Consider the following 19,077-nt stretch of genomic DNA (forward strand, 5'->3'; position numbering starts at 1 on the left):
CAGCACACAGTTTTCATCTGCCAGTAAGTTTCAAAATATTTGCAAGTCAGAGTGATTGTTTCACTAATGCAGCTCCCACAAGAGCAGAACTACAATCTGTAACCCAATTCACTAATTTTGGCATAGTGCTTAGATCTGACAGAATTTTGCCATGGGAACCAGTTAACTGTTTTTCAAGTTTTGTGATTTAATTGTTAAAATAAAAAGATCAAATATATGAAAATACATACAACAAAGTAAAAATGTTTATTTACAAATTTACACATGCAAATGAACCTTGATACCTATAAATGTGGTACAACTCATAGTTACATGTAAGCTACTGTTGTGTCTCCCTATAAACTCATGATATAGTCAAGTTATGGATTACAAACAGCTTCATTACATTCAGGAACAGTAGCTACAATTAAGTTATTCATTCATTCATCTCTCTTCCCACACCAGAAACTACAACTACACTAGGTCTTCCTTTGACAGTACATGTTGAAAATTTTATATCTGTAAAAGTAGAATTACAATGGCAAATGGTTTATTACTATTTTTAAGGTTTTTATCATGACTATGGTTCAATAAAAATAATGCTCAAAATACAGAAATTAAAAGTAATTTTAAGGAAATGATTTACCACCATCAGTGTGGACCGTACCTTTCATTAACAGGTATTTACAAAAAAAGCTTTATAAACAAGATCATTAATAATATCACTTATTTATCAATATAAATACATTTGGCAATTGAGATCTCAGGCAATGCTGGAATAGAGGATAAGTTCCCCTAACTACAGATGTTCCAAGACACTTTGATGCAGAAATCAGCATGATATAAAAAACATGCAGTTTCACAATTATGGAATCAAAGATATTTTTAGCACATATCAGGGAGAGAAAGAAGTAACTCTGAAGGCGAAAAAATATGTAAAACACTAACCCCCCCCTCTCTCTCTCCCCGACAATTCACTTGCCTCTTACATCTTATAGAAACAATTTCCAGTTCCCAAAACTATATTCTGTTCTAATTTTTGGCTTATCATAGTGTTTTAAAGCAATTTTATACTTTAGACATGAATCAAAACATAAATTAAGTAATTCTTCAACAACAATCAATAATAAAATATTATCACTTTTAACAGCAATAAAATACATATAAAGCTTTCAACTATTAAAGTATTGAATGTAAAAAATAGCAATGTCATTAACATTATTATTGGATGTAACATGCAAATACCTCATGTAATCAACTCTAGTATTTGCTTATAAAAAAAAAAAAAAAAAAAACTACCCTCTTATAATAACTCAAAGAATGCAGAGACAAAAATACAATATACACTTGGCCTATGTATATCTGATAAGACACTGAATTCCATTTTGAGCATTATGATCTCGCTCTCTCTCTCTCTCTCTCTCTCTCTCTCTCTCTCTCTCTCTCTCTCCTCGTTTATTTATTTTTTGCATCTGTCCTCTACAAGTGGTAACTTTGTACTATATATGAGAGCTAAATGTTAATATGTTTTCTCAAAATCAGCATTCACTGAAAACAGGGAGAGCACAATATTAGTGTGTCTTAAAGAAAGAACTTAGAAAACATAAAATGGAAACTTATTAAACTTTTGGAGCATATCACAGCAATAAGTCTTATCACATCATCAGACCAGAAATGTTGGAGACATGCAAAAATATGTTATTAACGTACATTATTTAATCTAGCAACAGTAAGTGAAAGGGCTGCTTATCAGAGTAATCACAAAATGGGCACAAGAACATATACAATTTGTAGATCCAAATTGTGGTAGATCTCAAGTTACACGAGACCCATTCCATCTGCATACACTTCAGCATTCTCACAAAAATATCTGAAGACACTGAAAAGCAGTGTTGTAAAACCAAGGTAAGTCAAAATTCACATTTTATTTTCTGAAGCAAATATAATGTGGCACTCTAATGTTACAACAGTATCTAGTATTAAAGTGCATGTTAACAATTATAAAATGACCCAAGCATGCTGATGAATTGCTGTGCTTTTAAACCTTAGCATGGTGCAATCAGATGCTTCACTGCTGTGTTCATAATAATACCAGTGCTAAGCTGTTTCACTGTCAGAATTGTCATCAGAGATAACTGTCTTCTTCTGAAGTTTCTTGGAGCCCGTTGCTGAAACAAACAACATATTCATTAAAATCATAACTGTAAAATTACAGTATTTTTGTTGTCCTATACTTGTTTGCTCTTCAACTATGGAAGCAAAACACAACTGATTATCCACTTTTATCAAAAGCATAAACAATATTCCAGTTTGAGTGTGTGTGTGTGTGTGTGTGTGTGTGTGTGTGTGTGTGTGTTTTCCAGCATACACATGAAGTGACTTAAGGAAACATGAGAACATAAACTCTTACTTTAACCACTGAGGTCCTTCACCTGTTACCAGTTTGTGTAAGGAACATCTGGGGAAAGGGGAGGATGGATGAGTGGACAAAAGCATGATTGAGATTAAAAGAACAACAACTATGTATTTTGTAGCCAATGGTACATGCTAAAGAAAGTGAAGAGAAGGATGATACCTAGCAACCATGTTTTTCATGTGATGGGACTAACACCCAGAGATGTCAATAAACAGTACCAATATGATTGTTGTCCAGAATTATTTCCAAAGGGTGTAAAATAACAAAAACTGGTGATCAGAAAGTTATGTTAAAAGTGTTTCAACTGTCCTATAATGAACTATGATTGAGATGCCTTGTACTTCACAGAGGTAATGGAATTACACTATGGTGACAAAAGCCATGGGATAGCAATATACGCATATACAAATGGTGGTAGTATTGTGAACTCAAGGTATAAAAGAGCGGTGCATTGGTGGAACTGTCATTTGTACTCGTGCGATTCATTTGAAAACATTTCCAGCATGATTATGGCTGCACGATGAGAATTAACAGTAGTTGGAGCTAGACATCTGGGATATTCCATTTTAGAAATTATTAGGGAATTCAATATTCCACAAGTTGCAGTGTCAAGAGGGTGCCAAGAATACAAGATGTCATGCATTACATCTCACCAAGGCCAATGCATTGGCTGTCAGCCTTCAATTAACGACTGAGAGTAGAAGCGTTTGCAAAGAGTTGTCAGTGCTAACAGACAAGCAACAGTGTTTGAAATAACCACCGAAATCAATGTGTGATGTGCCATGAACATATCTGTTAGGACAATGTGGCAAAATCTGACATTAATGGGCTATGGAAGCACATGCCCGATGCGAGTACCTTTGCTAGCAGCGAGACATCGCCTGCAGTGTCTCTCCTGTGCTCGTGATCATATCAGTGGGACCGTAAATGACTGGAAAACCATGGCCTGGCCAGATGAGTCCCGATTTCAGCTGGTATGAGCTGATGGTAGGGTTTGAGTGTGGCACATATCACACGAAGCCATGGATTCAAGTTTTCAATGAGGCACTGTGCTAGCTGGTGGTGGCTTCATAATGGAGTGGGCTGTGTTTAAGTGGAATGGACCAGGTTCTCTGATACAACTGAACTGATCATTGACTGGAAATTGTTATACTCGGCCACTTGGAGACCATTTGCAGTCACTCATGGACTTCATGTTCAAAACAATGATGGAATTTTTATGGATGACAATGTACCATGTCAAAGGGCCACAACTGTTCACAATAGGTTTGAAGAAGATCCAGGACAGTTTGAGTGAATGATTTGGCTGCCCACATCACCCAACATGAATCCCATTGAATATTTATGGGACATAATCGATAGGTCAGCTTGTGCCCAAAACCCTGCATCGGGAATGCATTCGCAGTTATGGACAGCTATATAGGCAGCATAGTTCAATAATTCTGCAGGGAACATCCGATGACTTGTTGAGTCCATGCCATATTAATTCCTGCTCATAGCTAGGTAGAAGATGGTCTGACAAGATAGTAGGAGTTATCCTACGACTTTTGTCACCTCAGTTTATTTATGGTGTATAACTGTCATATTAATTTATATGTTGGTTTTAGTGATTATGTTGCAGTGCTTCTGGACAGTGAGAGGTGACAGTCTCAACTTACATGATGAATCACTGGTTGTTTCATGATCTGGCACAAGTTGCTACCTAAGTGCATCCCTAAGGCCAAAGAGCAATGTAAAATCCACCTACTGCTTTTCTGTTATTGTGGAATGTAATGTAAGAGACAGAGATCATAGGAAATCAATGACGCTGTACATGCTAACCCAATAGGACTGTATTCTTTAGCACAAAAAAATATTATTCTTGAGTTGGAGTTTAAATCAGATTATTATCAATTTTGTAAAGAAATTTCTTTATTGACATTGAAAAAAAAAAAAAAATAAAAAAAAATAAAAGGAAATAAAAAAGTAACGAAGGAGAATTTGGCTGCAAGCTGTTGGCCAGGCTAGTATATGAAGATGAAAATGATTTACTTACTAGGCATTGATTGAATCTTAATAGTGGTAATTTTTAAGGAAGTTTGCATTCACACTGTCAGCATTTCAATTAAAATATGATCACTCCAATGTTATTTGGGTAGGATACATAAGTTCATGCAGACTAACACAGCATTTTCAGTGAAAAAAACTGAGTGAACAACAATATAAATTTCATCATCTACAAACAATGGCCATGAAAGTGAATATTTTTATCAAATTTCATATCACCACCGTTACTTTGCATATCATACATTTTTCACATCACAGTTTTACAAAATATCCATAGTTTCTGTTTTCAGGTATTCAGCATATCTGCCTTAGAATCTTTTTCCATTAGATTTCTTTCAAAGTTAACTTTCATTGATATTTTGTAGCTGACTGAACCATTTCTACTTATGATAAACAGTAATCTAGTTCTCCCGTATGTGAGGCTTCTTAATTACATTTCAGATTTTTCCCCTTCTTGTTCTCTGGATGATTGCTTTTGCACAAAGGTCAGGGCAGAATAAGCTGCCTGTAAATCTTACATAGGAATGCTTCAGCTGTAATATAAAGCATCTGTGTCTACTGACAAAAATAGTTACAAAAAGTTTCTACTGCTTTGGTCCCTTTATTGTAAAATTCTTAAATTTTCTCTTTGCACAGAGTTTTAGTTTTATGGAGACAAAGCTGACAAAGTCACTTATCAATGACTATAGACATACTGCTTGACTTAAGACAATAATAGATGAATGAATATGTATGTTTACACAACAATTAATACTGAGAGTGGACTCTTCCACCATGGTGTTCTATATGAGATGGCACAATGACAAATATACTCATCTCACACTAATCGGCCTAGTACCCTGATTTAGATTGCATGTACTTGTAAATCAGGCCAAAGACACTTTTTTCTCTACAGGACCATAACACCATAATATTTTCTGTAATATTCATTTGCTCTCCTTCTTCTCAAAGTGACTTTGAGCCCCCAATTTTATCTGCATTATCATACTATTTACCAGGTGTACCGGTATGAAACGAGCGTTTTTTTGTGAAAATGAAACACTAATTTTGAATTGAAAAGTAAAAACATTTTATTCAAAGTACTGACCATTGCTTTCTATACATTTTGACCACCTTTCTGGCAATTTGTGGACACCACGCCAATAGAAATGTTCGTCTTTTGATGCAAACCAATCAGACACCCAATACTTCTTCGTAGGAATCGACGTGTTCCTCAGCCAATGCGTGTCCCATTGATGAAAACAAATGGTAGTCGGAATGGGCCAAGTCTGGTGAATACGGCGGGTGGGGTAGCAGCTCCCAGCCAAGTGTTTTGATTGTATCCTGAACCAGTTTTGCTTTGTGTGCAGATGCATTGTCATTAAAAAAATTTCTTTGCCATGTCTTCTGGCCCATCCTGGTCTTTTTTCGATCAATGCATAGTTAAAATTGATCATTTGTTGTCTGTAGCAATTAGTATTCAGTTTCACTGGGTTTTAGAAGCTCATGATACACCACACTTTTCTGATCCGACCAAACACAGAGCATTGTCTTCTTGCCGAACCGATCTGGTTTTGCAGTCGATGTTGATGCTTGTCCCGGATTAACCCATGATTTTTCCTGTGTAGGATTCTTAAAATTAATCCATTTTTCATCACCAGTAACAATTCGATGCAAAATTGATTTTCTTTCATGTCTTTGAAGCAAAATTTGACAAATAGTTTTTCGGTTTTCCATCTGTCTTTCATTCAATTCATGTGGCACCCATTTTCCACACTTTTGGATCTTTCCCATAGATTTCAAATGGCCAGAAATAGTTTGTCGTGCAACATTTAGCATTGCTGCCATTTGCTTCTTACTCGAAGTACCATCTTCATCCAATATTGCTTGCAATTCGGCGTCTTCGAACTTTTTTGGTGGTCTTCCACGTTCTTCATTTCTTACATCAAAATCATTATTTCTGAACCGTTGAAACCATCTTTTGCATGTTGCTTCTGATAGAGCATGATCACCATATGCCTCGACAAGCATTTGATGCGACTCTGCAGCACTTTTTTTCAAATGAAAACAAAAAATTAATGCTTTCCGCAAACCATCACTTTCTGGTACAAAATTCAACATTGTTAACACGATGAAAACATACGATGTTGTTTGTTCCATGACTTGATGTATACTAAATATCTTTGACAGATGTCATACCAACCAAACGAAAAAGTTAAGGCTCGTTCACAACAAATGTTCCCTATTGACACGTTTGTATCTTAATGCTCATTTCATACCAGTACACCTGGTATGACATATTGTGAGTTGGTGTTTATTTGACAAATTTTAGTAGCATTTTATGATCATCTCCTCTCAACACTGTAAGTTCACACTCACTCTCTTGTGTTGCACACCTCACAATTAAACTAACAACAGTAACAGTATATCCAAACTGTAATAAAACTGAAGTTTACTCACTTTCTACATGACAGATCTCTACATCAGCACCAGCACGGAAAAGAAAATCCAGCCAGACCTCCTGGTCTGGAGACAGACGGTCATTGGGGCCTTTCACTTCCACTATCTTGCACTGCATCAAAAAGAAATACAATACTACATAAATATTACCAGTTATCAAGGAATGGCATTCTTTTCACATAGCCAATTCATTTTCAAAGAGACAGTTAATACAGAAATCTGAGAATGGTAAGAAATTACATCACACTTATTCATTAAGTATAAACTGAAGTTTCAGATTAATAATATCTGTTGATTTTGGGTACTTGGTGAAACTTTATTACATGGGAAAAAACACTTACTTGGCCTTGGTTTCACTAATTACTTATTTTTACAAAAATAAACAATTATTAAAACAAATAGCAAATAAGTGTGATTAATAATTAAATTAATTAATAATTAAAAATTAATAATTTTTTCACCTTATAAAGTAATACACAGGAAATTTCTTATATTTGCGAGAGAATTTGATTTGGCTATACAACAATGAAACTAGTGTGCAAGTTTCGCTATTTGAGAAGCAAGCTAACCGACAACAGCAAAAGTAAAGAGATATATTGGGGAGGATCAGAAAGTAATGCACAATAACTTTTTTCTCCCCTAGTATTGCAGCTGGAATCTTGAAATTCAATGATGATATAGTTTGTGCTACAGAGGGTGTTTTATTTTCATGTGGAGCTCTGGCGAGAGAAGCCTGAACTACGAAACAAACACGGCACACATATAATCAACTTGTGATGAGCAGCGAATTGTAGTTCACTACTTGTGGGCCAGAGGATGTAAACCAAGGAAATTCACAGGGACATGCATGGAATGTATGGGGACGACTGGATCATAGCAATGTCTCCAGGTGACGTGCATCTTCAAAGAGGGCCATGTGAACCTTAGTGATTTGCCATGCTCTGGGTGGCTGGTAACAGCTTTAACTCCGCAGAATGTTGGAGCCACTGACACAGCAATTTTGAATAACCAGTATGTGCAACTGCAAACCTTATCACAGCAGCTCAACATTTCCTACGGTACAGTGGACGATGTTGTTCATAACACATTGAAGTGTTGTAAAGTTAGTGCTCACTGGATGCCTAAGAACCAGACAGACAACCACAAGGGCCAACAAATGGTGACAAGCTTGGATCACTTAACACGTTATGTTACAGATGGTCACGACTTTCTGAAAGGAATCATCTCTGGTGGTAAGTCGTGGGTGCACAACTGCAAGCCCGAAACCAAGCAGGCCTCATATATATATATATATATCTTTAAATATGTCTGCTTGTGTCTGTATATGTGTGGATGGATATGTGTGTGTGTGCGAGTGTATACCCGTCCTTTTTTCCCCCTAAGGTAAGTCTTTCCGCTCCCGGGATTGGAATGACTCCTTACCCTCTCCCTTAAAACCCACATCCTTTCGTCTTTCTCTCTCCTTCCCTCTTTCCTGATGAGGCAACAGTTTGTTGCGAAAGCTTGAATTTTGTGTCTATGTTTGTGTTTGTTTGTGTGTCTATTGACCTGCCAGCGCTTTCGTTCGGTAAGTCACATCATCTTTGTTTTTAGATATATTTTTCCCACATGGAATGTTTCCCTCTCCTCTCTCTCTCTCTCTCTCTCTCTCTCTCTCTCTCTCTCTCTCTCTCTCTCTCTCTCTCATCTTTGTTTTTAGATATATTTTTCCCACATGGAATGTTTCCCCCTCTCTCTCTCTCTCTCTCTCTCTCTCTCATATATATATATATATATATATATATATATATATATATATATATAAAGATGAGGTGACTTACCGAACAAAAGCGCTGGCAGGTCGATAGACACACAAACAAACACAAACACACACACAAAATTCAAGCTTTCGCAACAAACTGTTGCCTCATCAGGAAAGAGGGAAGGAGAGGGGAAGACGAAAGGAAGTGGGTTTTAAGGGAGAGGGTAAGGAGTCATTCCAATCCCGGGAGCGGAAAGACTTACCTTAGGGGGAAAAAAGGACAGGTATACACTCGCACACACGCACATATCCATCCACACATACATTATATAATATAATTTTTCCCACGTGGAATGTTTCCTTCCATTATATATATATATATATATATATATATATATGACTCAACCTGCTAGGAAAATGCTTGTGACAGTGTTCTGCGATAGTCATGGTGTGTTACTGGTGGACTTGAAGAAATGGTATCATTGTGAATGCTGCAGACTAGATTAAAACTTTGGCTAAGTTGCATCATGTCCTTTGTGTCAAACGCCACAATGTTAATGCTGTTGGTGTTAAACTTCTTCATGACAATGCTCACCCTCATGTTGCTGCTGCTGTTCACAAGAAAATCACCAAATTTGGGTGGACAGTGCTCTAGCATCCACCTTACAATCCAGACAGACTTTCATCTGTTTGGTCCCATGAAGACATTCTTGGCTGGCTAACACTTTGCAACAAATGTGGTAGTGAAATCAGCAGTCCGCAGATGGCTATACTCCAACCAAATGGACATCTACAAACAGGGCATATTGAAACTGGTACCATAATAGGAGAAATCTGTCGAGAGAGTTGGTGACTATATAGAAAAGTAGGTAGAAGATGAAGGTTTATGTCTGATATTTTTTTGTTTTGTTACCTATTAAACTTTTTGGTAATAAAATTATTGTGTGTTACTTTCCGATCTTCCCTCACAAAATGTAAACTGGCAATAACAAGAAAAAGACTATGTGAAAAAGAGAAATACATTATTGGTGAATACAAATTTAGGTATTATAACAATTTTTCTGAAAGCTTTTGCATGGAACCTAGCCTTAAGTGAAAATGGACTATGGCCAATAAACAGTAATGGCAAGAATAGAAACAAAGCCTTGAAGCAGTATTTTGTGGAAAAATGCCAAAGATTAGATGAGAAAATAGTAACTGATGATGAGGTATTAAACTGAATTGGAGAGAAAAGCAATTTATGGCACAACTTAGCTGAAAGAAAGGACATGATGATAGGACACATCCTGAGGGATCATCGAACATTTAATTTTGTAATGGAGGAAATTTTATAACATAAAAATTGTAGGGGAGACCAAGATTTGAGTACAGTAAGCAGACTGGATGTAGGTTGAACTAGTTACATAGATATGAAGACTTTCACACTATTATTCAATTGCATAATTGTTGTACAAGAAAAAGTTACAGTTATGCATATAAAAATGGAGTTTATGAGAATTGTAACAGTGAAGTAACAAAGTAAAATGAATAAGTTGCACACTTGCAGTTCATAGTCCATGCCTTAGGAAGAGACATTGATGCACTTGAGAACAAAAACCGGGAACTATAATCAAAGCAAGAACGAAGTGAAGAGACGCAAGGCAACAGAAATAAATCATCTAAGAAGAAGGAAGTGATGCACAAAGGTAGGACTTTAGCTGAAAAAAGGCCAACAAAATTCGCAAAAGCAGGTACATTTTTGGATAAAAACAGGTATATGTTTTGCAATCAAGTATGTAAGAACTGTGCAAATGATCAAGAACTTTCAAAAATAAATGATTTGAAATGAGCAAGCATTCTGGAAAAAAAGATAATCAGGGATCATCAAACTGCAAATCTATATAAAAATCATTATAAACAAGGCCCTAAGCTAAGTGACATCACTTACAGACCTTATTTAAAATAAATAAAACAAACTGACCCTGGCTAAAAAGCTTGCTTGTAAACATTGCAAAGAAGGTGCTCCCAGCAAATGTGAAGCTGTACAGGAAGTGTCAATCAAGAAAATTCCCGAAACTTAACACAAGATGCAGTAGGGGACACAGAATAAGTAAATGATTCCTTCCTAACCTGTGAGTGATATGAAAAACAAAATCAAGAAAAATGAGACTTATGCATTAGACCTGCTTGGTGCCAAGCAACATAGGTGGGATGCCTTCCACTGGAATGTTGTCATCCCCAAGGAGATAATAAAAGCTGTGTCAAAGTTCTCTAACTTCAGAAGTACAAACTCTTATTGGTTCTCAGTTTATTTAACTAAAACAGAAAAAACAATACACCTTATCTATCAACCTCATTCTTTAATTTTTAATAGGCCTATATATTTAGAATCTGATCCACATAAAACTGCTACAGCGATGACAATCTTTAAAAAAACTACATAAGCTTCTGGCCCAAAACTATCACTCATGTACAATTTGCTAAGTAGCTATTTTGAAAAGCATAATTTCCTCTCCAACAGTCAGTTTGGATTCCAAGATGGGGAAAATATGAGGTCTGTTCAAAAAATTCCAGAACATTCGTAATTTCGCACCAATGGTGTGTTGGAGCAAAATGTGGCTAGCATCCCTGCACATGCCTGTGTTTAATGTGTAACTGCCAGGAAGTTCCATCATTGTATGCTTGTTACTTATTGTTTCGTGCTGTATTGAGTAGAGCACTGTGTAACACAATCTGTGAATTCTGAGATGGCAGATATAGAGGAACAATGTGTCTGCATTAAATTTTGCGTGAAACTCAAGAAAAATCTTCACAGACACACATCAAATGATGCAGGAAGCCTACAGTGATGAGTGCTTAAGCCATACCTGGTGTTATGAATAGTTCACATCGTTAAAAATGGCCGGACGGAAGTTTAAGATGACGCTCGTTCAGGAATGCCCTTCGACATCTACTGACAACGCTCATGCCAGGAACCTCAACAAAATGGTGCTTGCCAATTGAAGACTGACTGTTCAAGACATTTCAGTTATCATGTCATGATCCTGACACAGCATCTTGGAATCCATCATGTTACCACCAAGTTCGTCCCATGGCTCACGAGTCTAGTCCACAAAGACCTTCGCCTTGAATTTTGTGAAGAGCTTTTGGACTGTTCAAATGGGAACAAGCTGTTCCTTCAGAGAATTGTAACTGGTGATGAGATGTGGGTCTACAGTTATGACATTGAGACCAAGGTTCAATCTTCACAATGCTTTTTAAACGATTGTCCAAGACCAAAAAAGGGTCGTTAGGTCAGCCATGCTAATAGTTTTCTTTGACTTTGAAGGATTAGTCCACCATGAATTTGTTACACAGATACAAAAACAGTTAATCGATTGTACTATCAGGACGTGTTGCGAAGCATGCGAGAAAATGTGAAAAGGAAACAGCTTGAAATGTGGTGCATTACAATAATACATCCCTGTTGATGCATGACTATTACACAAAGAAACAAAATCACTGTGCTGTGTCATCCTCTGTGCTCTCCAAACCTGGCCCCAGACTCTTTTTTTTAATTCCAATATTGAAAACCCCATTGAAAGAACAAAGATTTGCAACGACAGACAAGATACAAGAAAATTCGTGTGATCCAGCAAGAGGCGGAAATGGTGTTGGAAGCAGGGAGATTATTTTGAAGGAAACCATGCACAATAAGCAAATGGTAACCATAGAAAAACTTTGTGGCCAAAGTTCCAAAATTTGTTGAACAGACCTTGTACTACCACTGCTGTCACTGAAGTAGTTAACTGTATGCTAAATGCATATGAAAATAAGGATCTAAGCTCTGTTGTACTATGTGATCTCAGCAGTCTTTGACTGTATACTCCTTAACACTCTACTAGCAAAACAGGAATTTTACAGCATATACAACATAGCTTAAGTACTATTTAAGTAACAAGAGACAGTTCTTCTCAGTTAAAAACAGATGCTCTTCACTGAAGGGGGCTTGGACTCAGTGCCATAGGCTCAGTCCTTGGTCCATTTCTGTTCGTCATTACTACTAATAATTTATCTTATCCTGTAGGAACTAATTCAGTAGCATGTTATGAAGATGACAGGGCATTGCTGAATATGCAGCACATACACCACAGAATTGCAATAGGCAATATGAAAAAAATTAGAATTAGAAGTGAAGTGGGTTTCATCTAATGAACTCGTTGTGGTAATCCTGCTAAAACACATGAACCAATTCTGGGATTTTAGTCACCTAATGAACTCGTTGTGGTAATCCTGCTAAAACACAAGAACTAATTCTGGGATTTTAGTCATGTCTGCAAGCATGGAAACTGAAAAACACAGCCACTAATGAGCATATTAAGGAGGCATCTATTGGCCTATTTCAGTCACACATTCCCTACAGCATACTGACATGGAGACATGTTAGTGAAATTCTGAAAATTAAAAAAAAGTTATCACAATAATGAGCAAAGTGAAACCTAACGAGCACGAGCAATCCCTCTTTATCAACCTCAAGATACTGACTGCTGTAAACCCATATATCTATGTGGCACTGCTTTATGTCACAAGCAAGTTACATGTGTTCAGTACTAAAGAGAATATACTACAGACAACTTCAATATATTGAGAAACTGACTGACAAAGACCACATACACAAATACAGTAACATGTTTAAATCCTTTTAATAAGCTTCCAATACATGTTTGGTCCTTGCCCTGTGATATTCTCAAAATTAAGATTTATGATTGATTACTAAAACACCTATTTTACAAGATAGCAGGACTATTTGAAATAAACTTTACTGGCACTAATTTTTATAATCTTTCTAAGAGAAGTAGAATTAAATTGTAAGAACTTCTCCTTAACAGTTCTTTATTAATTGCATATTTAATATACAGACCTATTCTGCTGAAAGAATAAAAAATTGTATTCAACAACAGACTAGGGAGGAGAGTTGCAACAAAACTGTCTTTGGACTCTCATTGAATCCTCAGAGTTTAGCTGGGTTTAATACTATTTCTTTGATGAGAAATAATAGTCACATGCAATACATAAAAACAATAATTTTAGTAAGAATTTCCAACATATGTTCACGTGCTTTGCAAAAATGCTGGATGAGGAGTACTTTGGGCAGCTGTACAAAACTGAAGAGAAAAATAATAAAATTATATAACCATCAAAATTACCAAATAATTTAACTATGGAGCTGTATTTGGTATAATGCTGATGTTCTGGCATAGCTGAGAGGCTATTTTCAGCCATTATTGTTGTCAGCAAATGAGTAGCAGAGTTTCGTAATAAAAATTTGTGAACAGACATTTGAGCTGGGTTTTTGAAATATTACTCTAGAAAGGTATGCCAGATCACACACCATACTTTTATATGATCTGGGAAGACATGACGCATATGCAACCTGCAATCTGGAGTAGCCTGAAAAATGCAACTCAACAAGCTGGTACTGTAATTGAGGCAGTGGACTCTTATATGTTACGACCAGTATTCACAGACCACAGCTGATTATCTCCTCCATCCATGTGCAACTGAGCTATTACTAGGTACTGGAAAGTTTCAGTTTTACAAATCTGTGATTACACATGATTACACCAGCAATTGGCTACAAAATGGAGTACTTGTAGTTTAACTGTGTGACTTATTTTAATCAATCATCAATTAAACTTACATACAACGTGTTTTTGAAGACGGTAATTATAAGAATCTCTCCAGGAAACACCACCTTATCGTAACACTGACTGTGCGGGCAGTGAGGTTTGCATATTCTTGTGAAGCTGAGGGCTATACCAGCTGTAGTACAGTTGCTGGCAGGGTCTCACTTGTCAGAACATCTCAATGGATGAACAAGGCCTCATTTCTTCCCACATTCAGTCCCACTGTTCTTCCCCAGTTCCCTGGGTATGCAACCCAAGGTATGATCAATCCCTGCAGAGAGGTACATGGCACATGGGAAGGTGCGTCTTGAACAGAGTCTCAGGGATACCAGGTGACCTTCCTGAGTGATTAAAATCACACCGTGAGTGGCTTCAATGGTGTTGGCCTGATATATCACCAGTTCTTGTGGGACCAAACTGGAAAACACAGAAAACAATACAAAAACTGAAGGATCTGATGAAGCCTCAAATCCGTAAGCATCAGAGGTGGAACTGGTCGAAGCCATTTTTGCAACTGGATCAGGCGATAGACCAGTTCGAGAAGTGGAAAACATCACTGAGAAGTTGAAGCAGGCCAAGTACAAATTCTTGTTTGGGTCTCAGAGGAAAGAACCTACCAGCAAAAAGGAAGGATTGAATGGCTTCCTATATATAAATGGAAGGAATGAAAAGATCACAAACCTAAGACCTTGTGAAGTCCTCTGACTTTGTAGAGCAGTTTATTTTTTCTAGCTTTTACTTCGTTGTGATGCTGCAGCTAGCAGAAGTAATTCACTTCCTTAAGCAGCACCAGAAGACACAACAGTACTGAGTGAGACACTGGTTCCTATGCAGGCATTGGTAATGGATGGACCACATGGAGTAGTAGTAAATCATTAGAGTGAGAAGAAGTAGGAGGCATGAGAATGAATCTTGCTTGGTGATCAGTACATGGGGGAACCACATACATTCATGCACAGAACTCATAATTATCTTCATTAAATATTAGTTGTGAAAGCCCATGCTTTTGCCACAGCAAATATTAGGAGGAGCCTACATGTCATCAGAGCTTTAATATGACAATATCACTATGCAGCAAACCAGTTAACAAATGAACATTGTTAAGCTCCTGATGATATACAAATAGCTATCAAGTTTCAAGGAGTATACAAGAGATTTTGGCTGCACACCAATCCCACCAGTTGGTGATAGGAAAGAGTCCGAGTCTGTCTTTCTGAAATAGTCAGTTTCATCATGCTCTCAAAGTTCATTAACTTTTTGAGATGAATGATTTCAGATTATTTAACTGAAACTGTTTTACTGTGTTTGCTAATAAGTGCTCCATTAAGGCATCCCGGGACTTATTTCCAGTGGATTAGCTACCTGTACTTCCACTTATAATCACAGACTGCCCGATTGCAGCTTCTAAGGAATATAACGTACTACAGGAGTCGCTCTGAGGGACAATATGAATGACAGATTCACTGAAAACAGGTAGGAGGAAATCCTACTGCTGATTCATTATGATAATCCAGAAAACTGTTAACTTGCACAGTCTTGAGTGGAAAGGCATTGCCAGTTATACTGTACATTACTTATACCACTTTCTATAGACTCATGGTCAAACTGAAAAGCTTTACAGAGTTTTAGTACAATGAGAGGATTTAGCAAAAAAAAAAAAAAAAAAAGAAAAAAAAAAAAAAAAAACCATGTCAAAGCGAAGGGGATATATAGAAGGTTTCCAATTCAAAGACAGGGAACAAGACAACAGGGGGAAGTGTCTAGATCTCCCTCTTTGCAGGACAATCAGATCTTGTAAAAGCCAAGGCAAGAAACAGAGAAACAGACCTGTAGTACTGCAGTCTAGTTATTTAAGATTGTTGTTATCCAAGAGGGATATCCACTGATCGACATCACCTTGCAGCAGCAGAAGGAGCTAGTTCAGCTGCCTTTCTTGGAAAGAGGGGGGCACAAGTATAGGTCCTAGATTCAGGAGGGCCTATCTGGACAAAGGTACTCTATCTTTGTTTGTGAGAGGATGGAAACAGATGGAGCCTAGATATCCCCTTTGGAGGAACTGCTGGTCAAGACAGCAGCTGAACTCTTCAAGAATGCAAAGATATCAATTTGGCTGCCAAACGTCCTTAAGGCTGTTCCTCCAAAGATCTTACAGAACCAAATGCACTTGAGAGTAATCAACCACAAGGTTATATCAGATGGTCAATCTCTTGTGGTGGAAGTCAGTAAGGAATCACAAGGACAATGTCACAGTAGCACCTGAAACTGCATTTAGGGTTCACACAGGTTACTATCAGAGTAATGAAGGACTTCGGAAGAGACCATGGAAGCAAGTTGGCAACACATTATGGGGCAACTGCAGCCTTGATTCATCTTCTGGCAAGACAAAGTGGATATGGTCTCGATTCAGGAACTGTATTTATATAAAGGGGGCTGGATCAGGCCTTGGAGGAACTGGAGGTAAATTGACTTAATATATAATAGAGGGAAACATTCCACATGGGAAAAATATATCTAAAAACAAAGATGATGTAACTTACCAAACGAAAGCATTGGTATGTTGATAGACACACAAACACACACACTAAATTCAAGCTTTCGCAACCCACGGTTGCTTCATCAGGAAAGAGGGACGGAGAGGGAAAAACAAAAGGATGTGGGTTTTAAGGGAGAGGGTAAGGAGTCATTCCAATCCCAGGAGCGGAAAGACTTACCTTAGGGGGAAAAAAGGACAGGTATACACTCGCGCACACACACATATCCATCCACACATATACAGACACAAGCAGACATATCATGTCCCTTAATCCTTCTTGAAAAACCTTAATCCTACTCCCAACATCACCACAGCTGAAGCCCAGGCTATCCGTGATCTGAAGGCTGACTGATCCATCATCATTCTTCCAGCAGACAAGGGTTCCACGACCAGGGTACTTGCTCATCGGGAGTATGTGGCTGAGGGACTGCATCAGCTTTCAGACAACACTACATACAAAGTTTGCCAAGGTAATCCCATTCCTGATGTCCAGGAGGAGCTTCAAGGAATCCTCAGAACCTTAAGCCCCCTACAAAACCTTTCACCTGACTCCATCAACCTCCTGACCCCACTGACACCCCGCACCCCTACCTTCTACCTACTTCCTAAAATTCACAAACCCAATCATCCTGCCCACCCCATTGTAGCTGGTTACCAAGCCCCCACAGAACGTATCTCTGCCTACATAGATCAACACCTTCAACACATTACATGCATTCTCCCATCCTTCATCAAAGACACCAACCACTTTCTCGAACGCCTGGAATCCTTACCCAATCTGTTACCCCCAGAAACCATCCTTGAAACCATTGATGCCACTTCCTTATACACAAATATTTCACACATCCAGGGCCTCGCTGCAATGGAGCACTTCCTTTCACGCCGATCACCTGCCACCCTACCTAAAACCTCTTTCCTCATTACCTTAGCCAGCTTCATCCTGACTCACAACTTCTTCACTTTCGAAGGCCAGACATACCAACAATTAAAGGGAACAGCCATGGGTACCAGGATGGCCCCCTCGTACGCCAACCTATTTATGGGTCGCTTAGAGGAAGCCTTCTTGGTTTCCCAGGCCTGCCAACCCAAAGTTTGGTACAGATTTATTGATGACATCTTCATGATCTGGACTCACAGTGAAGAAGAACTCCAGAATTTCCTCTCCAACCTCAACTCCTTTGGTTCCATCAGATTCACCTGGTCCTACTCCAAATCCCATGCCACTTTCCTTGACATTGACCTCCATCTGACCGATGGCCAGCTTCACACATCCGTCCACATCAAACCCATCAACAAGCAACAGTACCTCCATTATGACAGCTGCCACCCGTTCCATATCAAATGGTCCCTTCCCTACAGCCTACGTGGCAAATGAATCTGCTCCAGTCCTGAATCCCTGAACCATTACACCAACAACCTGAAAACAGCTTTCGCATCCCGCAACTACCCTCCCAACCTGGTACAGAAGCAAATAACCAGAGCCACTTCCTCATCCCCTAAAACCCAGAACCTCCCACAGAAGAACCCCAAAAGTGCCCCACTTGTGACAGGACACTTTCCGGGACTGGATCAGACTCTGAATGTGGTTCTCCAGCAGGGATATGACTTCCTCAAATCCTGCCCTGAAATGAGATCCATCCCTCATGAAATCCTCCCTACTCCACCAGAGTGTCTCTCCGCCGTCCACCTAACCTTCGTAACCTCTTGGTTCTCCCTATGAAATTGCCAAACCACCTCCCCTACCCTCTGGCTCCTACCCTTGTAACGGCCCCCGGTGTAAAACCTGTCCTATGCACCCTCCCACCACCACCTACTCCAGTCCTGTAGCCCGGAAGGTGTACACGATCAAAGGCAGAGCCACGTGTGAAAGCACCCGTGTGATTTACCAACTCACCTGCCTACACTGCGAAGCTTTCTATGTGGGAATGACCAGCAACAAACTGTCCATTCGCATGAACGGACACAGGCAGATAGTGTTTGTTGGTAATGAGGATCACCCTGTGGCTAAACATGCCTTGGTGCACGGCCAGCACATCTTGGCACAGTGTTACACCGTCCGGGTTATCTGGATACTTCCCACTAACACCAACCTATCAGAACTCCGGAGATGGGAACTTGCCATTCAACATATCCTCTCTTCCCGTTACCCACCATGCCTCAATTTCTGCTAATTTCGAGTTGCCGCTGCTCATACCTCACCTGTCATTCAACAACATCTTTGCCTCTGTACTTCTGCCTCAACTGACATCTCTGCCCAAACTCTTTGCCTTTACATATG

At 38.6% G+C, this 19,077-nt stretch overlaps 1 protein-coding gene across 1 annotated transcript in view; it reads right to left on the reverse strand.

The window, feature by feature from the left end:
- Positions 1-215: 215 nt before the first annotated feature.
- Positions 216-19,077, reverse strand: part of LOC124616761 (fanconi-associated nuclease 1-like) — a 148,404-nt gene continuing 129,542 nt past the window's right edge. The window contains exons 14-15 of the mRNA XM_047145145.1: positions 6,881-6,992; positions 216-2,147 (exon numbers count right to left, since the gene is read on the reverse strand). Of these exons, the coding sequence (XP_047001101.1) occupies positions 2,077-2,147; positions 6,881-6,992 (183 nt within the window). The 3' untranslated portion in view covers positions 216-2,076. The remainder of the gene's footprint in view (positions 2,148-6,880; positions 6,993-19,077) is intronic.

The sequence above is a fragment of the Schistocerca americana genome, chromosome 5, assembly GCF_021461395.2.
Source record: "Schistocerca americana isolate TAMUIC-IGC-003095 chromosome 5, iqSchAmer2.1, whole genome shotgun sequence".
In the NCBI taxonomy this organism is placed as follows: domain Eukaryota; kingdom Metazoa; phylum Arthropoda; class Insecta; order Orthoptera; family Acrididae; genus Schistocerca; species Schistocerca americana.